The sequence below is a fragment of the Jaculus jaculus genome, chromosome 4 (assembly GCF_020740685.1).
Source record: "Jaculus jaculus isolate mJacJac1 chromosome 4, mJacJac1.mat.Y.cur, whole genome shotgun sequence".
NCBI classification, from domain to species: Eukaryota; Metazoa; Chordata; class Mammalia; order Rodentia; family Dipodidae; genus Jaculus; species Jaculus jaculus.
The window spans coordinates 120254710-120280301 of NC_059105.1; the positions used below are offsets into that span (position 1 = coordinate 120254710).

General features: G+C 42.4%; 1 protein-coding gene across 4 annotated transcripts in view; it reads right to left on the bottom strand.

The window, feature by feature from the left end:
- Positions 1-25592, bottom strand: part of Aff3 (AF4/FMR2 family member 3) — a 588679-nt gene that overhangs the window by 28722 nt on the left and 534365 nt on the right. For all 4 annotated transcript variants that reach the window (XM_045146966.1, XM_045146965.1, XM_045146968.1 and 1 more), the window contains 5 exons: positions 21998-23080; positions 18943-19067; positions 15123-15318; positions 13022-13149; positions 3060-3123 (listed from right to left, as the gene is read on the bottom strand). In XM_045146966.1, coding sequence (XP_045002901.1) covers positions 3060-3123; positions 13022-13149; positions 15123-15318; positions 18943-19067; positions 21998-23080 — 1596 coding nt within the window. The remainder of the gene's footprint in view (positions 1-3059; positions 3124-13021; positions 13150-15122; positions 15319-18942; positions 19068-21997; positions 23081-25592) is intronic.

Sequence of the window (25592 nt, forward strand, 5' to 3'; positions counted from 1 at the left end):
ATCAACAAAATAGAATAGCACTACCACACAGTTTCATGTTCTATGCTTTCAGTTATCTGTGGTCAACCAGTCTAAAAATGTTACATGGAAAATTCTAGAAACAAACAATTCATGAAGTTTAAATAAATTTTATTATAGCTTTCTATTATAATTATTTTACTGATTAGTTACTGTTAATCTCTTATTGCACCTAATTTGGACATGAACGATATGGATATGCATGTAGAGGAAACAGAACCATATTTCATCTAAGGCTTGGTACAGCTTGCAGCTGTAGGCATTCACTGAGGGGTTCTGGGTGTATTCCCTTGAATAAAGGAGACCTACTATAATCCATCTCCAGTTTTTTTCTTTTCTTTTTATATTTCTTTCTTTCTTTCTTTCTTTTTATTTTGAGGCAAGCCCAACAGACTGCCTTTTTTTTATGCGAGACTGAGAGAGTGAGAGAGAGAGTGAAAGAGAGAATTGGTGTGTCAGGACTTCACTGCAGTTGAACTCTGAATGAGTGCACCCCCTTGTGCACATGTGCAACCTTGCACGCTTGCATCACTGTGTGTCTAGCTTACATGGGACCTGGAGAGTTGAACATGAGTCCTTAGGCTTTGCAGGCAAGCACCTTAACTGCCAAGCCATCTCTCCAGCCCCATCTCTAGTTACTTTTTCTCACATTGCTACTGGTTTGGTGGAAGTGAGCTAGATGCAAAAGAAGTAGACTGATGCAAATAAGATGCACGGAAGGAAGCTAGCGATGGAGGCTTCAGAGAGGTGGAAGGCTTCAGGGAGGAGACAGAGAATGGAACTAGAAAGGAATGGTATGATATAGCTGGATTTGGGGAGCTCACTGAGGGTGTGGGTATGCCTGACAGTGACTATGCGTGTAAGTGTGAAGTTTTGCAAGTGGACAATCCTGGCTGGCATGAGGCAGGAGTGCTCAGAAGCTGATGGGAGATCAACTGGGCTGCAGCAGTGTCCTTTCTTGGGAAACAGGTGATAGGAAAAGTAAGTTGGGCAAGATGCTGCTAAGTGAACAAGACTAGGAAACATTGGTAATAGCTTTGGGTGGCAAATCTCATTCGGTATCAGAATTTGTTGCTTTTGCCCAACAGTGGCCATACATTAACTTCTTCATATAACCTGAGTTCTGTAGTGCTATGCAGATAAGAACTAGCCCTTCCATTCTCTTCTATCTCTCTCTCTATCTTTTGTTTTGTCTTGTTTTTTTGAGGTAGGGTCTCATTCTAGCTCAGGCTGACCTGGAATTTACTATGTAGTCTCAGGGTGGCCTCAAACTCATGGTGTTCCTTTTACCTCTGCCTCCCAAGCGCCACCACACCTAACTTCTCTCTCTTTTTAAAAACATTTATTTATTTGTTATTTGAGAGAGCAAAAGAGGGAAAGGGGGGGAGGGAAGGAGAGAGAGAATGGGTATGCCAGGGCCTTCAGCTACTGCAAATGAACTCCAGACGATGTGCCATCTTGTGCATCTGGCTTATGTGGGTCCTGGGGAATCAAACTGAGGTCCTTTGGCTTTGTAGGCAAATGCTTTCTCTCTCTCTCTCTCTGTTTTTTTCTCACTCTAGCCCAGGCTGACCTGGAATTCATTATGGAGTCTCAGGGTGGCCTCGAACTCACGGTGATCCTCCTACCTCTGCCTCCCGAGTGCTGGGATTAAAGGTGTGCGCCACCATGCCTAGTTCTTTTTTTTTTAAATATATTTTATTTATTTGAGAGAGAGAAAGAGGGAGAAACAGAGAGAGAGAGAGAGAGAGAGAGAGAGAGAGAGAGAGAGAGAGAGGAAGAATGGGTGTGCCAGGGTCTCCAGCCACTGTAGACAAACTCCAGATGCATGCGTCCCTGGCTTATGTAGGTCTTAGAGGGTTGAACCAGTATCCTTTGGCTTTGCAGGCAAATGCCTTAACCATTAAGCCATCTATCCAGCCCCCTCTTCTCTTTCTCTCTCTCTTTCTTTTTAAATATTTCATTTATTAACTTGCAAGGAAGACAGAAAATGATTAAATGAATGAATGAGAGATTGGGTGTTCCAGGGCCCCTTGCTCCTGCAAACAAACGCCAGATGCATGGTCTACTTTGTGAATTTGGCTTTATGTTGGTACTGGGGAGTCAGACCCAGGTGGTTAGGCTTTCAAGCAAGCACCTTTAACAGCTAAGCCATCTCTACAGCCCTCTTCTCTGTTTTTTGATATAGTCAGTGGTTACGTCCTATGTATCCAGTATTCCTCTGCAATGGACTTCATACAAATGATATTTGATAGCAACATCAGAACACAGGGAGAGGGGTTGTTAGATTTATACATCTTCCCCACTACAATAATATTCTGAAAACCATTTGAAGTGCTACCTTCATCTCTAGCCTACTGAATGATCTTAGTTATAAACACTGGAGAAGAATAAAACTGGAATTACTAGGCAAGAAGGTATCCTTTTGGATGAGGTTTTAAGAAGGAACAACCTTATGATCTCCTTAAAAAAAGGTTTTTATTTCTTGCCCCAAAGCTCCAGGTTCTCTTAAACCAGGGACTAACCAAGTAAGGAAAGTTATTCTTTGAAAACATGAAATCATAGTGAATTTAAAGCTTTGTGGGCTGATAATGGCTTCTGTGTTGTACACTTCAGGGAAGACATTCCTTTTGGCAGATCCACATGAAGAATAGGAGTCTTTTGGAAAAGAGACTGGATCCTGGGACTAAGCCAGGGAAGGGCTGGCCAGACTAACCAGAAGAAAAAAAAATGCAAATCAGATTTCTTTAAAGAAAAAAATATATTACCACCCACCAACTCCTTTGGCTGTAGTTACTATTCAAACCTTAGGAATAAATTGAAATATTCATTTATCTAAGGTTTTCTTCCAGTGAGACATTATTGGTTGAAGCCATAATTTATTGGGCTATGAGCCTTTGATTATATAAACATTTTTCCATTTAACAGGCCCAGCCATCCTTGTAATAGATTTTATAATTACCCCAGTATTATAACCCCAATGATGAAACTGCAGTACAAACACATTTGGATGAACAAATCTAGAAAGAAAAAGTTCTCACCATTGCATCTGCTTTATGCTTCATCCGTTTAGCTTCCTGCATAAAGTAATCGGCACTGCGAGGCCTATAAGGAGACAGCATTAGCAGCCATTATTGCTGAAGTGTAAGATCTTTTCTTTCACTCAAACATAAAGCACAATTTAAAGACTTGGCCTAATATAGAACCAAGTACATTTTTTTTGTACTTTCAAATTACTGCCTGTACATAGAATACTTTATTTTCCTCTGAAGTTAGCAATTCAAAACTTGCTCAAGATATGCAGATCATCTATACTTACAGTTGCTTTAACATGTTCGCCAGTTCCTAATTTGTGAATAAGATTTTTTTATTGTCTGGTTTAGAAGAAAGTGAGAAACATACTTTGCCCAAGAGTTAATGAAAATAATCCCCTTCACCATAAAGACTGTAAATCTATCTGATAATTACATTAACATGTATCTGTAAGAATATTTATGCATTCTTAGCAGTTACCATTTATCTGCATAAATGGCACCTTGAATTGTATGTGTATGTACACATATTTAATTATTTTAAAGTCTCATAATGAAAAATAAAGTGACGTTGTGTGATTATGGTCCCACTGTAATGAGTTAATTGTAAAACGGTATCTACCTTGTAGCAATGCAAACATAGCATGTCACTTCTGGAGTGTTGATCAGCTAGCTGGCAAACATGAACAGCAGATGTGTATTGTTAAAGCTATAACCTTGGCCAGCACTGCTTCTTCTGGGAGATGGAGGCAATTCATCCTGAGACTGATCCGAGTATGCATAATGACCCTAAGTCACAGTAAGCTACTCATCAGAGAATGCCTTTAAATGTTTAGTCTGATAGATTTTTAAAAAATAAGCTTTACAACCTTTAGATGCCATCAGCATAAGCTTCTCTGTATCATGGGTCTTTATGTAGTCAATAAACCTGACCTATTCATGAATATCAAGTATAGGCTGGGAGACATGTAAGTAGTAACATTAGTCATGGACTGTTTAACCTATTATGCTATGTTTATTTTAAACTGACTTGTTTCAGATTCCAGTGGGTCTTTTACTTTACTGTCACACTAGGTAGTTAGATCATTTCTTTACCCAGAGAGGTCACAATGCCTAGAAAAACAAAACATGCTATGACAATAACACTGATTGAATAAAAGTTGCATTTAATTAGTCAAACAAAAATTAGGATCAAAGCAAATAATTAGTTTTGGGTTAAAAAATCACAGGGGCCATAAAGGCACCCAGTTTTCTGTCTCTGACTTCTCTATAAAATATTGTCAGTATTGTGGCCTCATGTTGGGACTGACATTGTCCTGTCATCACAAAGAAGTGGCAATGTGGCTGCAGAGTTCCTTAACATGCATAAACTTCCTGTCATTGGCTCACTGTCCCCTCACCATTCTTTCCCTGTTCAGGTTTGAAACCTTCTGTTCCTCAGTGGGCTTCTCACTGGTGAAGCTGAAGGTTTCCTTCACAGAAAGGCTCTCTTCCATCAGCACTGATCCTTTCGTTCATTTCCCACTTGCCCATCCCTCCACTGGAACTACCTTGAAGTTGCTTCTATAGGGTGTGTTGTGTGTGTTTTGAGGTAAGCCCAACAGACTGGCATTTTTATTTATTTATTTATTTATTTTAGAGACAGCGAGAGCAAGGGGGGGGGGGCAGAAAAAGAGAGAGAGAAAGGGAATTGACATGCCAGGGCTGCAGCCTCTGTAATTGAACTCTAGATGCTTGTATCACCTAGTGGGCATGTGTGACCTTGTGTTTGCCTCACCTTTGTCTGTGTGGCTTATGTGGAATCTGGAGAGTAGAACATGGATCCTTAGGCTTCATTCATAGGAGAGTGCCTTAATCACTAAGCAATCTCTCCAGCCCAGACCTTTTTTTAATGAGGGAAGGGGGGGGGGAAGAATTGGTGTACCAGGGCCTCTAGCCACTAAAAATAATTTCCACTTTGTACATATGGTTTTATGTGAGTACTGGGGATTTGAACCTGGGTCCTTAGTCTTTGCAGGCAAGCACCTTAGCTGCCAAGCCATCTCTCCAGCCCTTTTCATAAATTGTTTTAATGACACTGTGTCCTTGTCTTGGATGCTCTGCTTATCCTTTCCTCTGCCTGGAATATTTTGAGTACTCACAAAATGCCTATCATAAGACAAATCGTACTGCCCCTCAAGTTCTGCCATTTCCAGGAGCTCTTCCCAGCAGCTTCATGCACGTGGGTCTCTCCCAATATCATGTGGCACTTGCTGTTTATACTATATGCCCAGACACTTAATGACTTCTAAGTTTACAGGGAAATGGTTGTTGCATATGTGTAACTTGGCTACTGGTACATTTTCAGCAAAGGCCATGCTGTCAACCCCTTTAGTCTTTTCTACCCCGCAGTCCTTCTTGAATGGCACTGAATTTGTTCTGAGCTTAGGAAAAAGGAGTGCCTTCTGATGGGTGCAGCACCACAGCAAATGAACCAGAAAGCGTCTCCATGGCAACTTGAAATTCTCCACATCATTATCTGCTCTGCACTCTAGTATATAAGTTTGGTCATTTTCTTTGTGCCCTGTTTTATAGACCTTGTCACTGAATGATTGTCATTTCAAATACATTTTGTTCTTATGACAAGATGCTCTTGGTCATAAGCTATGGCATCTTAATTTTCACTAACCTTCCAAGTTACCCTTATAGATGGTAGTGACTGGTAGTACCTAATAGAGTTTCCAATATGGTTTCTTTAATCATTGCTGTTTTAATCTGTGGCACATGGACACATTTTTCAAACCTGATATGGAGGCTGAGTCACAGACTCATGGTGCTGCGTTTCAGTAAGTAACATATCTAATTTTCTGCCAGGCAGCTACAGAGGTAACCTGCCATGCTGAAAGAAATCCGTGTGCCATCTGAGGACCATTTACAAACACATTTACTAGAATCCCTCATTTTGCATATAATGAAGGGCTCACTGTACTGAACACTACAGATTGCCTGAAGATTGGCCCATTTTCTCCTGCAGGTGATTTCTAATACCATGCTCTGGTATCTGACCATTATAAAGTCATTGGAACCAATGGGACATCACTCAGCTGTCCAGCATGGCTGTGGATGCACAGCCATCTGAATGCATCACTCCTTACAGCAATATACAAGTCAGATGAAAGGAAAAATTGCCACCACCATTGTGGCAGTTACAGAATGCAATCTGCAAAGGTACTAAAATAAAATATAATTATCTCAGCAGTCTGATTTTTCATTTAATTGTCTACTTCTTTAAGTAGAAAATCTAGAGTTTTTGTTTTTCATTTATGTAATAGAATTCATCTAGTTGTTTCTCATAGTGATAGTTTATGATGAGGCATAATTCTGATAAAAGTTCAATTAGATACTGTTAATGAAGTTGTACACCCTGTGCTCTTCAGGAACCAGGTTTAATGATAGCCAGAGGGCAGCCACATGCATCTATTCCCAGAGATCTCTGCAGCAAAAGCAACTGGAGTACTTGATCCAAATAGGTATTTTCTTTTCTTTGCTTTTTGCCCTCCCACAATAGCCATCCCCAAACATGTGGCCGTCACAGAGTGTGCGTGAGCCGCTAGATCTTCCAGCACAGGAGTGTTAGCACAGCCTTGCTTTTTGTTCTCCTTCGTGGCTGAGAGAGCAAGAGCTGAATGGTCCCCCATGGAGAGGTTGGCATACTCCTTTCTATCATTTCTACCTCTGTGAAAGGCTGTCCCTCTGGAGGGCCAGCCTTTGAGCAAACAGGTTCCTGGGCATGTAGAAAATCGGGAGGTTTGCTTAGAGAAACTTAAACCCATGCCTGACAACCAGCAACTGTGAGACTAAACAAACTAACCATCTGATACCCAATATGTCAGCTTGGCATTTGGTACACCTAGAGGTGTTACTGTGTCCTCAGCTTTGAGGTGCTTTTTCCAAAAAAAGAACATGAAAGAGGTTAAATAAATCTTTTCAATACACCGAATATGTTGTGGTGCTATTTCTGCAGTGCTGGCGATCACACTCAGGACTCCATGGTGCATGCTGGGTGAGTGCTCTACCAGGGAGCTATGTCCCTCAGGGCCTTCTCTTCTAGCAATCTCTAGTGGTGGTGACTCTTTGGAGTCAGGCACTCTCAGGTGCTATTGTTGGATGTCTGAGCACTTCCCCATGGATACAGATGGACTGTGTTTGGGGACAAAGGTTTCAAATGTAGCTCTTGTTTCTGCAATCTTGGTTTTAACTGGGGCCCCAGAGGCCCTGAAACCTGGCTTCTCAGAAGCAGGAGTGTCATTCCAGGTGTCTCTTACAGCACACAGTATATAGTTCTCAGAAGCAACAGCTTAGTGAGGCAGGTTTTTGTCATTTAATGAAAATCAACTTTTATTGAAACAGAAAATCATCTAACTGTTCTTATCTGGGTTGGACATTTAAAATAAACTAATGTTATCAAACTTTAAATGTGGTCAGAGCTAGATTTCAGGCAGGGAGATCTGTGCTTTTCCTTGCCTACTACAATTCCTCTTCCTCATGTATGTGTATATGTGTGTATGAGAGAGATTGTGTGTGTATGTTAGAACAAAAAAAGGGTCTAGTCAGAAGACAGGGATTTCATGACTTAAACAATTCCCTAATAACAAAAAGGTGGGGTCCAGCTTTGAAGAAACACAGGAAGGGTCTCCCTCAGGACAATTGTGGCACAGAAAGGTCCTTGGGGAGTGTCCTGTATGGCTGCAATATGGCCAACTCAAGGATTTCAATTGGTTTCCTTTGATTAAATCATGCTGTGAGAGATCCGACCTTTTATACACGGGAATCTTCCCATCCTCTATAAAATTAAAATCCTTTTAGCTGGGAGACTGTCACACATAATTACATTACAAATGTCAAGTTCCTGTCCCTTCCTCCCAGTCACATTTTACATGCTCACGGACTTCAATTCTGTGTGGCCTAGGGAGTCTTTTCTCAGTGTTGGGGGTTATGTAGCTGGGCTCCTGTTACTGGTGTCATGGGACAGATGGGACATTTGGTGGTTTGGCCTTGCACTCTGGTCATGACTGCTCTTCTATATGAAATATGGGTTGGGGACAGCACATCCTCTAGGAAGCTGCAGGCAGCACTGACTTCCAACACAGCAATATGGCTGGTGGGAGTCAGGCGCCTTAATTTCTAGCCAAGCCTTTTACCATTTAGCTCTGTGAATTCAGGACTTCTGGAATGAGGCTCCCAAACCCAGCTCTCTTTCAATTTCCTTGGGCCAAGAACTCCCTTGTCATTAATTATGACACCAAGTAATTTACAGCTCATGGATTTGCAATAATAAGACTTGTTTCTAGGCCCTGAGTTGAACCAAATGCTGTCAAACCTTGTCATAAATTCTTACAAGATTTTGTCGTTTTAGAGAAAAGTTCAGTAATCACACCAGTGTCACCTTACTACTTGTGGCTGTGAAACAGTGACTGTCATGCATTTGCTGAACGTCAGGGGAGGAGGTGCAGTAGTCACACTGCCACCAGCCTGAGCTTGCAACTTAACCAAGAGCAAGCCAGCCTTGATCTTGGTTTTAAAATAAGTATATCCTCCTCAGATACTTTGCTTCCCAAAGGCACTAACTGGTGCTGGTTTAATTGGTAAGTAGCATAGGAAATGGGACTTGAAAGACCATGAATTTAAATTTGCCTTCATGCAGGTTATGGGAAAAGCAAGAAAAAACAAGGCCCTCCCCTGGGAAGGTTATTTGTAATTCAGCTATTTCACTCAGCGTTCATTCTTGTCAGCCCACTGGATTCAGTTGTGTGAACTGCATGTTTATTCAATCATTCACGAGTATTTATAAGACAAACATATGAGTTTACTTTTTTTTAAGCTACACAATGCAGCTTTAAAAACTAAACGACAGTACTACATCTGCTACATTTTTGGATTACTGTGATTGGATTTCCATCAACTCTAAATTGCTCTGGCTCTAATGATCTGGTTGCTTCTTTTCTTCTATTGGTGGTCTCTTTGGTCTTTTCAGTGCTTACTGACACTCTCAGTGAAGTCAAGCCAAGGAAAGTGACAGGAGCTGAGTACCTTGGTCAAGCAGGCTACTGGTGGGGAAGTTGCTACAGAGTGAAAGAGGAGGAGGGCAGGCAGGAAGAGGAAGAGGAGGGAGAGGAGGACAAGTGGAAAAGAAGGGAAAAAGGAAATGGGGAGGAAGAAAGGGAGCAGAGGAGAGAGGAAGGGAAGGAGGACAAAGGAGGAGGAGGCAGCAGTAGTTACAGTGGAAGTGGCTACCCAGTGTTCTACCCGTGTGCCTTTCTCCCTCTGCCCACTGAAAAATTGAGAATGAATTAACCACCATATTCTAGTGGCCATCCCTGTACCTAATACTTAGTATATGCTCAGTTTATTCCAACTAAATCTGGGAGACATTTTGTATAATTTTAGGTGCCTTGGCTCTCTTGAGGGCCAGCTACTTAGAATGGTTTCAGATGTGTCTGACCTTTTGACATTGTGAAATGGTGTCATCATTAAAAAATTCATGCTTGAAGCTGGGTGTGGTGGAGTACGCCTTTAATCCCAGCACCCAGGAGGCAGAGGTAGGAAGATCACCGTGACTTCAAGGCCACCCTGAGACTACATAGTCAATTCTAGGTCAGCCTGGACCAGAGTGAGACCCTACCTTGAAAAGCCAAAAAAACAAAATAACGAAACAAAACAAAATCATGCACGAGAACTGAGAAATATAGTTATAAAAACCTGCAAACAAATCTCTTAATGTTCTGTTTATTTTTTATTTTTCTTAATGTTTTAAGTAAGTTTATGGTTTTGTATTGGGTCACATTCATAGCTACCTGGGCCAAATACTGACCTTGGGCCATGGGTCTGGACACATCTGGAAGAGACAATGTCTATTTCTTTGCTTTTCAAGCTTGAAGAATCTTCTCGCAACTTTCTTAGGTCAATGGTTGAGTAGCTGTTTGAGTTGCATATTTATTTTATTGTTATGAATTTCAAATTAGTTGGGGCATGTGGCCATTGGAACGTAACATCTCTCCAGATGATGGGCATGGAAGAATGCTTTTTGATTCTACTGTATCTCCATATAAGGAGAAATAGTCTTATTGTAGCTGTCAGCCAGAAATTACACATATTGCTAATGGGAAAAGCCTTTTGTTGATATAGATAGTGGCAAAATTATATTAGCTTTGGGCTCACAGACTGAGAAACATTTCCTCTTGCAAAATGCCCAAGGAACTTCAGAGTATAATCACTAAGCTGCTGCTCTTTTTGACCTGCTTTTTTATTACATGCACTGAAAATTTATTGCATGCATTTAAAAATATTTTTTATTATTTGAGAGAGAGAGTGAGACAGAGAAAGAGAAAGAGAGAGAGAGCGCGAGAGAGAAACAGAAAGAGGGAAAGCATGGGTATGCTGGGACCTTCTGCCACTGCAAATGAACTTCAGACACATGTGCCACTTTGTGTCTGGTTTTATTTGGGAACTGGGGAATCAATCCCAGGCTGTCAGGCTTTGCAAGCATGTGTCTTTAGCTGTCAGACCATCTCTCCAGCCAGCCCCACTTTTCTATAAGTGCTTGTTTGTTTCTTTTCTATACCATGCTCCCCAAACTGTCCACCGGAAGCATTTGGTATGTTGCTTGACTCAGTCTAATGCTTCTTTTTTGCTCATGTTGCCAGCTATGACTGCCAAGTACAAACTTCCATGGCAACTCTAATTTCCTGCTTTCACAAGTGGATAAAGTTCACAGGGACAATTCACATCACAGAAGTCTATTGAAAACATGGTGTGCTTCTACTCCATGCTTGTTCTGGGAACTAATAGCCACCTGCCACAATGCTCAGCAAAGGCAGCAGAGAAAGCTGAAGGGAAGGAAGAGAGGTGGTGAGAACTGCAGGGAGGAAGGGCAGTGTACACGGGGCTGTGATGCAGCTGTAGCAAGTACAGGAAGACGAAAGGGCGGGGCCTCCTGGCTGCTGGAACACACTCCAAAATTCAGTTATCTTGGAATGTATTCATTAAATGGCACAAAGAATGTAGATTTGGCTCTCAACCCAAAATTCTGTACCACGATTAGATAATGAAGTCCAAGTATACTTAGAGACTGCAACTCATCCCTCTCCTCTCTCAGGGCAGTTGAGAGGAATAAACAGCCTGGGTGAGGGTGAGGGTGAGCAAAGCAGCAGCCATGTTCCTGCACAGTGCTCATGTTACCCAGGTGGTGCCATTTACGAGAAGCCCTACAAAAGAAGCCATCGTCACTGTTATTATTATGAATTTCTTTTCTGAGAAAGAAGCTGGGAGAAGAATGGGATGTTTTTCTTATTCTACTCAGTAGGTGGAGTGGTTTGTCTTGTCTCTGTGGTTGGACTGTAATCCGCCACAGGACAGGAATCTCATGTCTGCTGTTCTCCTGAGGGAACCTGCCTCTGTGGACTTGTGTTCCACGTTTGTTGCTCAGTTACAGTTGGAAACAGGATGTAGACAGAACATTTGAAGTTATCTTTTGCCTTGTAGACTGTCCCTAACTCTTATTTTCCCTAGGAGACATCATTTTGAGGATCCTCACCTGTCACTTTTAGCATCACAGGATATTCTTTTTATTTTTATTTTTTAAATTTTTATTTATTTATTTATTTGAGAGAGACAGACACAGAGAGAAAGACAGATAGAGGGAGAGAGAGAATGGGCGCGCCAGGGCTTCCAGCCTCTGCAAACGAACTCCAGACGCGTGCGCCCCCTTGTGCATCTGGCTAACGTGGGACCTGGGGAACCGTGCCTCGAACCGGGGTCCTTAGGCTTCACAGGCAAGCGCTTAACCGCTAAGCCATCTCTCCAGCCCAGGATATTCTTTTTAATTTTTTTCGTTTATTTTTATTTATTTATTTGAGAGCAAGAGTGGGGGGGAATGGGCGTGCCAGGGCCTCCAGCCACTGCAAACGAACTTCAGACGCGTGTACCCCCTTGTGCATCTGGCTAATGTGGGTCCTGGGGAATCCAGCCTTGAACTGGGGTCCTTAGGACCCATGGGCAAGCACTTAACCACTAAGCCATCTCTTCAGCCCAAGGATGTTCTTTTTATTCAGCTTCCTGTCATTCCTCCTTCTTTAAAGCTGATGCTGGGGATGGAAACCAGGCTCCAGGTTTAGAGCAAGAAGCAGATAAAAGAGGGTACGATGCCTTTTCCTAGATGAGGCTTGTTTATGGTGTTAACAAAATAGCATTTTGGAGAAAAACAGCCTTCAAGAGTAAGTCACTGTTATTGTTTACTACCTTAAATGCTCACAATATAAGCACTTAGAAATAAGACTTATTAGTGGTGTTTTGTTTGTCCCAGTCTTCTGATGTCTCAGGTGTTAACTTTATTAGTGCTGGTGATTCTATCTGTCCAAAAACTCCATCTGGACATAGTGGTGTATACAGAGTCAGGGTTCTCTTTGAGAAAGACATTTATTTTTATCTTTTAAATTTTATTTATTTATTTGCAAGCACAGAAAGAGAGAGACAGAGAGAAAGAGACTGACAAAGAGCATGATACATACATACATACATATATATGAGTGTGTATGTATGTATATGTGTATGCGTGTGTGTGTGTGCATATATATATATATATATATATATATATGCAGAGAGAGAGAGAGAGAGAGAGAGAGAGAGAGAAAGAGAGAGAGAGAGAGAGTGTATGGGCACACCAGAGTCTCTAACCACTGCAAATGAACTCTAGATGCACATACCACTTTGTGCATCTGGCTTACATGGGTACTGGGAAATCAAACCCAGGTCATCAGGCTTTGCAGGCAAGTGCCATAAATGCTCAGCCATCTCTCCAGCCCCAAGAAGGACAATTAAATGACAACATAATACAAAAGAAAATGGCCACATTAAATTAGATATACCTGACTTTTCTATGGTCAGTACATCTACCTTCTTTCACTCCTTACCATATCAAGAAAGTCAAAACTTACATGTCATCAAAGATCAGCTTCTGCCTTTTGCAGTCTCTGTGGCCACTGGAGCCTGGAGACCATGGCTCGGTTTGTGGCCGTGACTTGCTGGGGGGGATACCATTTTCAGAACTGTTGTGAGTTGGTTTCTAAACAACAAATAACAAAGGAATCATTGAGACACTGGACATCTTTTGTTCAACAGAATACTTTGGTATTCTATGTTAGAATTATAGTAACTTTGTCTCACTAAAGATATGGAGATTATATATCCCTGATCCAAAATTCCAAGTACCACCAGAGTTGAGGTTTGGGATTTATGTCCCAGATTTGGTAATAGGGATATATATATATATGACATATATATGGAGGCATTTTGGGGACAGGACCTGGAAACTCATTTATGAAACTCATTTATGTTTCATATATATATATATATATATATATATATATATATGTATATACATATATTGTAGATACATATATATGTATATATATACATATATATATATCCATACATTCTGAAGATAGTTTTATATATTATTTTTTAACAATTGTATAATTCATTTATTTTTAAAAAAATATATATTTTATTTATTTATTCGAGGGAGGGAGGGGGAGAGAGAGAGAGAGAGAGAGAGAGAGAGAGAGGGAGAGAGAGAGGGAGAAAACAGTCATGCCAGGACTTCCAGCCACTGTAAATGAACTCCAGATACATGTGCCCCCTTGTGCATCTGGCTTATGTGGGTCTTAGAGAATCAAACTGGGATCCTTTGGCTTTGCAGGCAAATGTCTTAACTGCTCCCAACAACCTGTTTTATTTTTTAATATGACCTGTTATAGGAGGTCATAGATGTGTGGAACATCCCACTTGTAACACTGTGTTGATGTTTCAACAAGTTTCAGATTTTGAAGCATTTTGGATTAGGAATGCCATACCTATACTTTGTCCTAGGCCTCAAACTGAGGGTTTATGAATCTGTTGTTAAATGTCATTCTCACAACAGTATCCAAAGAGAAGTCTTATCCTTACTCTTACAGGTTGGGAAGCTGAGGCTTGCTAGTTTAAATTTACTCAACTTCAAATAGTGACTGGGGATGGGAGCCTAGGGGTTTGGGCTCAGGCTTCTATTTTTCCCAGTCTGTAAACCAATGATTGGTAAACATGTACCAGAATCATCTGGAAGCTGATTAACACATAATATGTGTTAAGAACACATATTGCTGGGCCTACTGTGTGAATTTCTGGTTTAATAGGTCTGAGATAGGGCCTGAGAACCTGCATTTTTTTCTTTCTCCCTTTCTTGAGACACAGTCTTGCTATGTAGCTCTGATGGTGTTGCACTTATGATCCTCCTGCTTTAGCCTCCAAAGTGCTGGGATTACTGCATACCTGCCTATGAGAATTGCATTTCTATCAAGTTCTCAGGTGACACTGATGGTGGTGGCCTAGGAGCCAAGCTCTCACCACCACCTCGCTGTAAGTGTCCCTCAAAAGAGACATCAAATCATTCATGCGAGAAAGGAACTAGTTTGCATGAGTTGTCTGTGGATAATAGAAGCCAAGGGGAATCATTAGAAAGTACTTAAAATGTTTAAAGGAGGAATATATTAATCTGTGGAAAAACCATACTCCTCAGGGACACAGATATTTACATAGCATCTACTGTATGCTAGCTAGCACATAGACCACAAAGCAGCTACGTTTGGTTATGAAACACAAATTATTCCCTTTGAAGTAACTGCATATATATAAATGTTTCTTGAACTATGGACTGATTGCATGCACAAAATTTTAAGGGTTAGATTCTGTTGTTACGCATGGCCAGGTGCTTAATTTTTAAAACTGTTCTTAAAATTCCTCAGTGGTGTTTGCTTACTTTTTTTGTGTTGGTGTTTTTGGGGTAAGGTCTCACTGTAGTTTTCCAGGCTGACCTGGAACTCACTCTGTAGCTTAGGCTGGCCTGGAAATCACTGCCTCCTGAGTGCTGGGATTAAAGGTGTGCACCATCATGCCTGGTGGCTTACTCCTTTTTAAAGGGAAAATAGCAGCAAATTGACCTGAATGGGATGTATACAATTTCATTCTGAATTTACTCAGAAAGGAAGGGCATCAACAAACCGTGAGGTCTCCCGCATGAGACTGCAGCTGGCTGTCGACCTTCGTCTTCTTGTTGGAAGAGGTGAATACACCGTTGCCATGAGGTCTGCTGGAAGAAGTTAAGTCCTCACTCGAGTATTTGTGTTTAGATGCATCAGAGAGGGGGGAAAGGGGTGATCGGAGTATTTTTTCATTTTTATTTACTGGTATTGCCAAGCTGGAAAACGAAGTTATGTAAAGTTACACAGTCAGCACAAGGGAGAAGGCACATGTTTTATATATGACTCGAACCTCCCACTTAAGATCTGGTGATTGGAAGAAGTTTGTTGGGAATTATGATATCAGGAGCAGTTTAATGGCATTAGGAACATAATAAAGTATAAACAAATCTCACTCTTCCTGGCAGGATAAGCAGTAGTTTCAAGTTAGTTATCAGTACAATGACTAAGAATCATAACACTTGCATGTTGTGAGTTTTTATCTAAGAATCTCCTAATGCTCAACAAACACATTTTTATGGACAACTGTAAGCAGGAAGTAATATGAAAAGTCAATCAACAATGGTAAAGAAGTTCTCCATTTTTTTTACTTATGATTTTTTATCTTTTACTTATTTGAGAACTACAGAAAGAGACAGAGAGAGAGAGAAAGAGAGAGAGAGAGAGAGAGAGAGGGAAAGAATGGGCACAACAGGGCCTCTAGCCACTGCAAATGAACTCCAGATGTATGTGACACATTATCCATTGAGCTTTACATGGGTACTGGGGAACTGAACTTGGGTCTTTTGGCTTTGCTGGAAAGTGTCTTAACTGCTAAGCCATCTTTAGATTCTGTCTCTGCCTCCTATATCACTCTAGGAACATGGGGATTATAGACATGTGTTACTGTACCCAATTTTATTTGAGTTTTGGGGATTCAGACTCAGTTCATCAAACTTGTACAGCAAAACCCACTGAGCTATCTTCCTAATCTAGTTCTCTATTTCAAAGGGGCTTTGACTCATCTAAGCTTCCACTTATACAAACAGATGGCAGAGTAACCTGCAAAGCATGAAGATAACTTAGAATGGGTGAGATGCTAACTAACCAACACTAATCAGAATAAACACAGGATAAAGAAATTGCTATTAAAAATTACAAGTTTTACCGGGTGTGGTGGTGCACACCTTCAACCCCAGCACTTGGGAGACAGATGTAGGAGGATCGCCACAAGTTTGAGGCTACCCTGCGACTACAAAGTGAATTCCAGGTCAGCCTGGGCCAGAGTGAGACCCTACCTCAAAAAAACCAAAAAAAAAAAAAAAAAATCACAAGTTTTGATTCCCAGATTTTATTTATCTTCAAAACAATTGCCTATTCTTGAATATAATGTTCCAAAATTGGTCACTGGAGAAGAAGGATCTACTATTTTACTTTAAGTCTTGTAATGCATATTGTAATGTATGCTCTCTCCATTATTGTACTTTGCTAAAAAAAAAGTATTGTTTGGGGCAAATACATTAGCCTGAAATAAAGTCAATCACTGCTAATTAAAGATGCTTGTAGAGTCACCTGATATAGACAATTCACACACAAAAAGGTAAAGCTATTTAATGAAGATTTAGTCATTACTCCTGGGGTTATGATCTCTTAATTGCACATGTCAGACATCAGTGCAAACAAGCCATTAAGAAGTTACTTCAAAAGCCAATTTCCTTAGCTGGTGGTCATAGTGGAAATTACAAACATAGGCCCTCTTGAACAAGTGACAAAGCCAAGGTTCTTAACATTACGCAAGAAGATGCAATGTCTGTTTCCAAAGCACTGAGTGTCTAACAACTTCAAACGAAATGAGAAGATGTGTCTGTAGAACATATCTGGATGAATAAAAAGTTGCTCATCTAGTGAAGGGAAGGATGCTGCTGTTGAGGATCAATGTGAAGAGCCAAAAATAACCATTTCTTAATGTGTGAGTCAAAAAAGACTTATTTGTGTCTTTATGATTTTTATGAGACATTTGTGTCGTAGATGATTTATGTATTATGATTTATAAGACATAATTTTACATATTTCATATACATAGGAAAACAAATTATGACATTAAGTATAGTTTTAGACATAGGATTGTTCCTTCTTCGTAATTGTAAGTTAACTTTACATGTTCTGGTTGATCAAGGAAACATTCTCCAGAGCACTGTTAGGATAAGTGGTCACCTTAGCTCTGTGATAGTTTCACTGCAGTGGTAAAAACCAACAGTAGTAACTCTGAACATTTCATATGTTGTGTCACTACTTAATATAAGGGAAACTATCAGAACTGAGAGGCTCTGCCAGGTAGTTTCTGGAGCAACAGATGTTAACTTTATGCCCACGAACTTAGATGGTAAAAAGTTGCATCTTCATTTTCACCAACCTCTCACCTTCCAATAGAACATTTCCTCAGTTACCAATGAAGCAAAAGCCTAAGGAATGGTTAAGCTGGGTCACATTAGCCACACCTGTGATTGTGTCTCCAGAAGTCACTGGTATTTTCATGCTACAATACAGATATCTAGAAATACCACTTGCATTTATCACTATTTAGCAATTATGGTCAGCCCTAGTTATGTTAGGAAAGCTATTTTAATGCATTAACAAAGACATGCACATATGACAATATCACATATTAAAAAAGGATGTTTTGGGGCATGTTCCCCATGCCCAGCCCCTAAGTATCTGGGAAGCTATCCTCTCTGCACAGAGAGCTGTGGCAGCTCGGTGTGCTTGCGCAGGTGTCCCTCCCACAGGTCTTCAGAATCAAGGTGATCCTGACCCTTCAGTGGATCTGCATGTCTGTGCCCTTACTCTCCAATTTCCTCTCTGAGTTTTAGTACTGCTCTACATCTTTTCCTAACCTTTTCGCTTATGGTTTTTATGTGTTGTACTGAAGCATTAATCTTCCCTTAAAAACCCTCTGTGTACAGTCAGGGAGAGTGAGAAGTGTCTCAGCAGAGGAAAAGCAGGGTCTGAACTGAGGTGTTTCTAAATGGAATAGCTCCTATGACTGATGCTTAGCTGCTTGCTTTAATGAATACCTGGAACCTTGCTCATTGGAGGGCCATTTAATCACAGAGGGGGTGCACTGCTGGGCCATTGCAGCCCCATCTGAGGAGTCACTGGGTGGCTGTTTGACCTTGGAAGCACAGGTTCTTTTTAATGCCACAGTTTTAGTCTGCATCCCAGAACTTTAAGTATATCATCTGTAGACTCCACTCAAAGTGGATATTTCCTTGTAAGAAGCTCAATAACTTTATGGGCTTAGCAGCAATCATTAAAACACTGGCTTGAAAATTTGGTTATTCACTTTGGGGGAAAAGTGTCTTTTAAAAAAATATTTTATTTATTTATTTGAGAGAGAAAGAGGGAGGGAGAGAGAGAAAGAGAGAGAGAGAGAGAGAGAGAGAGAGAGAGAGAGAATATGAATGGGTACCTCCAGCCACTGCAAATGAATTCCAGATGCATGTACCCCCTTGTGCATCTGGCTTATGTGGGTCCTGGAGAATCAAACCAAGATCCGTTGGCTTTGCAGGCAAATGCCTTAACCGCTAAGCCATCTCTCCAGCCCTGAGAAGTGTCTTTAGGGAGTGAAAAAGTGTGGGTTCTGGGTAAGTGCCCTTTTGTTACTTCGGCATGGCTCTTGGGAGCTGTGGAATGAGGCTTACACCAGACATAGGTATAAGTTCTCACCTCAGTTGATCAGAGGAAAACAGTCCTTTATACCAAGATTGGAGCAATCAGAAACCTGATTCTCCTACAACATGGCACATGACTTTCAGATCCAGACTTCCCTCCAGCTCAACCCCAGCTTCCAGGAATACACTGACCTGTTGATATTCACGCTGCAGTGGTTTCCAGACAAGGTGCTACTGGTGGAGGCAGCCAGTCGTGAGGAGCTCTCTTTCTCTCCCTGGGCCTTCTTCATTTCCCTGTAGTCATCTTCATTATCACACTGAGTGGGAATAAACAAAAGGCAATAAATTTTGGACTTCAAGGGGTGCCAAGTGAGTTTTGGGGAGACTTCTCTGGAAGTCCCATCACCTGGCTGCTCTGGAGTATGGATTGAGTAGAAAGTCCCTGATATTGGTTTCCAGGAAGCTCCTCAGTGAACAACGAGGAAATATTGGGTTTACCACTGACAGCTTAGTGAGGGGAAAGGCATCATGTCATAATCAAATTCTGGATGATGAAAACTGCTTAGATTCAGCCCTGCAGAGAAGATCTGTTCTGAATTCACACCAGCTTCAGTGCCACTTGCCCTGGCATTTTTTGGCATCAGGATAAAGCACAGTAAATGTGTATTGCTGAGCATACTGGGGTAAGGATAGTGACAAGCCCAGGCAGTCCAGTTAGACATATTCCCTTTCCAATTCTCCTTGGAGAATGGGTGCTCCTAGGGGATGGTAACTTTCCTTCCTTAACACTTAACTACCCGGAACATGGTTGGGAAGATGAGCACCCCAACTTTGACCCTTCCCATGCCTGTACCTACTTGGGCTTCTTCTGGGACAAGGGCTGACTGGTCCTTGCACTGAGATTGGGAGGAGGGGAGGCTGCACAGGGCTGGGAATATTACGGGACTATAGAGCAGGCAGAGCCTGCCATGTGGAAAAGCAGATGGGAGGAGGGACTATACATGCTCCACCACTAACAAAACCCAGATCCAAAGATTTAAGATGGCAGCCCCAGCACTAAACTCTGCAGGGCTCTGTGCAGTTGCTGGCCTTGGGAAAGGGAAAGACAGGATCTGAGATCAGGTGAACACTCTCTTTCTTTCTTTTTTTTTTTTTGAGGTAGGGTCTCACTCTAGCCCAGGTTGACCTGGAATCCACTATGGAGTCTCAGGCTAGTCTTGAACTTATGGTGATCCTCCTACCTTTGCCTCCCAAGTGCTGGGATTTAAGGCATGTGCCACCACACCCAGTTAAGTAAACACTCTTTTTTTTTTTTTATAAGATAACCCTTACTTTTTTCTTTTTAATTTTTATTTAATTATTTATTTATTTATTTATTTGAGAGCAACAGACACAGAGAGAAAGACAGATAGAGGGAGAGAGAGAGAATGGGCGCGCCAGGGCTTCCAGCCTCTGCAAACGAACTCCAGATGCGTGCGCCCCCTTGTGCATCTAGCTAACGTGGGACCTGGGGAACCGAGCCTCGAACCGGGGTCCTTAGGCTTCACAGGCAAGCGCTTAACCGCTAAGCCATCTCTCCAGCCCTTTTTTTTTTTTTTAATTTGAGAGCGACAGACACAGAGAGAAAGACAGATAGAGGGAGAGAGAGAATGGGCGCGCCAGGGCCATCTCTCCAGCCCCGTAAATACTCTTAATGAGGATCTACCACAGGGTCCCTTGAAGATTAAGGGACAATAGTAAGTATCAGCTCTGATGGGATCTCCTGGTTAGTCTATCTTTCACATATGTACCAAGAACAAGGAGAGGGTCTTCCCTCTGGAGGTACTTTTCCTGTGTTCCAATCCTACTTTGTAGGGATAAGTTATTTAACATCATCATGTGAAGAAGTATGTTCTTTGTAATTTATAATGGCTTTCCTCGCTTGTCATGAAGATACTTGTCCTATGGAGGAGACTGTATACTCTCTTCTTACACACTTCAAAATGAAGAATACCTTTATCTTGGCTACAAAAAGACAATATATCTTACTATCCAGTATCTCTTGATCAACAATTTACAATAGCTGTAAAACCATGTGTCCAGTCTTACTTTTCTACAGCTAGACCAGACTGCCCTTTGGAAACTGGAAGTGCTACACAAACCTCAGACTGATACTTCACTTATAGTGACTTTGGGACCAAATACCACCCAGATTGATTTCTGCTCCTTTGACCTACTTAACTTCTGCTAAGTCCTTTAGACTCTCTGAGCCTTGGTTTCCTCATCTGTAAAAGAAGGATCTCAGTACTTGTCTCATAAAGTAAGGTGCAAGTGGTGGCGCATGTATAAAGCACTGGGAACAGTGCCCCTCCCAAAGGCATTTGTGCATATCCACTGCTGTTGGTGATGACTGCTCTTCATTTGGAACCACCCATGAATATTGTAACTTTTGTTCATTTCCTACTTTGCTTTTCCACTGTGGTCCAAATTAGTTTTGAAGATTCACCAACAGGAAGGGATTAGAAATCCCCCAAAGCATACAGAAGCTATCTCCAGCTCAGAAACATTTAAAAATGGCCACTTACTATCAATGCCAGAGGCTGCTCTGATTCTGCTTGTATTACAGCGACCTGGCTATCTCTCTCATTCCCGAGCTTTATCTGCCCAGTCCATTCACCTCTCCTCTTGCCTCCTTTTCCAGGGCCTCTGTGCCTGCAAATGTCCTTTCATATGAAAGTCCTACTCCCAGCTCCTCTCCACCATGGAGCCCTCCCTGATCAACACTACTGGAAGCACAGATGACAGTTCTGAGTCCACAGGTGAGCCCCAGGGACATCTGCATTTGTCTTACACCCTAGGCACATCTTTAAACTCCAAGAGGCTACTGCCTTCTTAGGTGGATGAGTGATTGCACCATCAATGTCACCCTATTCCTCCCAGGAAAGGATGGGGTTCACTGGATGTTTAGTTTGTTCACATACCCAACATTCAGTTTGTATCTGCATATTGCCTGCATAACCATTTTCATAGGCAGTGGGATAGCGCTTAACTAATCACATCTATTAAGGTTGGGTGGTCCTAAGGATTTAACAAAAATTATGTGTCAAGTCCTTACAACAGTGTCTGAAATACATAAAGTGCCATGAAGTAGTTTGAGGACAAACTGCTGCTACATGCAGTCTAGACCTGCATCCTACCTGGGCTCCACCTCTTGCCTGTAAGTGAAAGGAGAGACACCTCCACCCTGTTCTCCCCACTCCATGCCTACCTTGCGTTTCCTCTTGGATTTTGGCAAAGTCTTTTCAGTGGGTGCGTCCAATGTGTGGCTGCCTGGGGCAGTCTCAGTGTCCTTGGCTGTGGGAGCGCTCAAGATCCCCAGCTCCTGGGGCAGGTGTTCCGGAATTCTGGACAGGAGGGTCAGGTCAATTTTGACCCAGAGAGACCTGACCTCATCGCTGTCCTTTAGTGGGGAGAGAAGTTCATTCCGGCCAAAAGGGACCAGCGTGTAGAATTGTTCCTCCAGCTCCTTGGCGATGTCACTGGTGGTCCTGGCGTTGATGGAGCCTACAGGGGCCCGGGGACAACTACTGCTAACGCTGTTGGCCACCTCCTTCGGCCTCTGCTCGCTCCCTACAGAGGCATGGGCTTTGGACAGAGCATATTCCTCCTGCTCCGACTCTAGGTCAGAGTCCGAGGAGGACGATGAAGAGGACGACTCAGTCTCAATAAACTCCTTGGATTTGGGCACGATCCTGCTCAGTCCCCGCGTGCGCCTCTTCTCGCAGGTGACTGAGGAGCGCAGCTCCTTGCGGTGGCCAGTCCTGCTGTTGCCGCAGGGTCTGGTTTTGGTGGGCTCTGGGGGTCCCACCACACTTGCCCCCAGCGCGTCGGGGGCCACGGGCTCCTCGGGCCGGTGGCAGTTGGTGCTGTCCCCAGCCGAGGTCCTCTCCGTGCGCCGGGTGGGCTTCTTGCCCGCCGACCTCCGAGTGGGCGCGGATGCGCTCTCGGCGGGTGCGCCTGGAACCGTGGGCGGTGGGGCGGCTGCGCTCAAGGCCACAGGCAGAGCCGCTGGTGGGGACTTCTGCTTCACCCCCTTGCTGCCCGGGGCCTTGTTCGCGGTTCGGGGCCTCTGCTCCTCCTTGCAGGCACTCTTGATCTCCTTTTCTCTGAGGCTGGCCTGGCCCACGTCGGGAACTTTCCCGCAATCCTGCACGTCATCTTTCACTGGGGTGTAGTATTGATTCCTCTCTGGCCCGTGGCTCTCGTTTTGGATTAGAATAGGAGGCTTGTGGGGATTAACTTTGTTGAGCCATTTATCCAGCTGCCACTTGTTGGAAGATGCTGGTTCGGCCTGAAAGCAGAAAGCCCGCGACAAACAAAACAACTTTTATGATAGGCACACTTAAAAGGGGCTTGGCTGTTTCTATCTTGACATTCTCTCTCTCTCTCTCTCTCTCTCTCTCTCTCTCTCTCTCTCTCTCTCTCTGTGTGTGTGTGTGTGTGTGTGTATGTGTGTGTGGGTGCATGTGTGTGTGTGTGCGCGTGCAAAAGAATAAATGACCTGGGGGATCATGTGGAAATGAAGCCTTAGGTTTGAGGGATAGCCCTCTAACACTGAGGACGCCCATGGTGCCGCTGGCACTTAATGCCACGCAGCAGTTTCAAGTCCACTTGAAAGAACAGCGGGAATGGGGCTCCAGCAGACAGCCACTGGGAAGCGCTTCTACTGCCAGACCCTGCCTTGGCTAGGAAGGGATTCTCCCACTCACAAGGGACTTCCAAAATCAAAACTATCTTAAGAAGACGACAGGGACCAGCTAAGCAGCTCCAGAGCAACCTTTTCAACGCCTCCTTCACAGCACCCAGAACCACTGGAGATCCTAGGACACCAGGGAATCAGAGGCACCCTTCCCCCACAGGGCATCCAGCAGTTGATCTGAAGAGCAGATCCAACCAGCAAGCAGAGCACACAGTACACTGAAGAGGGAACCAGCTTCCACTCAACTCAGGTGAGATAGAATGTCACGCCAAAAGGTAACTGGGCTGTTTTACACCAGGGCATGCTGAAACCAGGCTTGCACTGGAAGTGCTAACTGCACCTTCATATCAGCGCAGGTTGCTGAACAAAACAGTCTCAGGAAGCGAAAGAATCCCACACCTAGCCCCCAAGGACAAAGGTGCTGATTTGTTGGATCTGATGAGCATTTGGTTCTTGAGTGGTTGAGTATTAGGGGTGGATTTTGTCACTTTTGATATTTCTTGGTTTAAAGTGCTCTTTTCCCTCCATACTTCCTTCTGTGTTTTCTATCTTTTCCCTCTGTCTCTCTCCTTCTCCCACCCTTCCTTCCTTTCTTCCTTCCAACTTCCCTACCTCCCTCTCTCTCTCTTCTTTCGTTCCCTTTCTTTCTCCTCTTTCTTCTTTTCTTTCTTGTGGGGTCTTGCTCTGGCCCAAGCTGGCCTGGAATTGATTGCAGCCCAGGCATCTCAGCCTCCCAACTGTCAGAATTAAGGGTGTGAGTTATCATGCCCTCCAGCTTTAGGACCTTAGGTTTTATTTGTTTTAACCCTCACTCATGCAAAAATATTCCAAACTAGTTTTGTGTTTGTATATTGCTTAATTAGATTTTAGATATGTTCTGCATTTTTCTCTACCCAGCCTACAATTGGAATCTACTACTTTTCCCATGCACAATTTTAAATTTTCTTCCTTCCACCCTCTCTTCCACATTTTCTCCTCCTTGTACCCCTCTTTATTCTCCACAACTACAATTTTGCATAGCCTCTACAACCTCTAAAATCTGTAGAAACTAACAGTACCCGAAATTCCCTCTGCCAGATATTTGTGCCACTTCCCTCTTTTTCAAAGTTAATTATAGTCCTCCCACTAACTCATCTACACTGCTACCACTTCTTAGTAACCAAAACCTAGCCTACTTCATACCAGCCTTGTTCATTTACGCACCAACAGTTACTGAAGTCAAAAGGAACATTAGTTGCTAGTAGGTCATTTGCATAGCAGGCATATCAACCAGATTGGGACACTCCTGCTGTTATTCTGGGAGTTATATAATAGCCACATCTGGCACCTTGAGAGCCTACCCTGAAGATATAACTTCTGATCTACACTTCTAAGAATACAGCTGATAACTAGAAAGCCCAAGCATTGAAATAACCTGAGATGCAAGCATCCCCATGCAATAATACAAGAAAAAAAAATCAAGACAACATGACTTTAAATATTATGAATCTAATAGTAATGATCTCCAGTGAGACTGAATTAGATGAAATGCCAGACAAAGAATTCAAAAGAATGATTATAAGTACTCTCAAATAAATCAATGAAGAAATCAAAGGAATCAGAGAAGAAGAAAAATTCCTGAGGAATACAGGAAATCAATTTAAAGAGATAGCAGGTCAATATCAATACAAGGTACAACTAAGGAGAAAAAATACTGAAAAAAATACCAGTGTGAAATCTTTGAAGTGAAAAACACCGTAAATCAAGTGCAAAACCCTGTAGAACGTCTCACATAGAATGGATTAAGATGGAGACAGAATATCTGAGTTTGAAGACAAGGTGGAACATCTAGAACATTCCAACAGAGAAAGACAAACTAATAGGAAGGTATGAGTGGGAAATTCAAGACATTTGAGACACTGACGTCTCAATGATTTAGGATATAGAAAAATGAGAAGGATTTCAATCTAGAAAGCATAGTCTTTTCAACACAGTCATGGAAGAATATTTTCCCCAAATAGTGAGAGATGTCAATACAGATATGGGAGGCATTTAGAACATCAAACAGACAAGACCAGAAAAGAACCTCTCCTCACCATATTATAATTAAAACTACCAAATACAC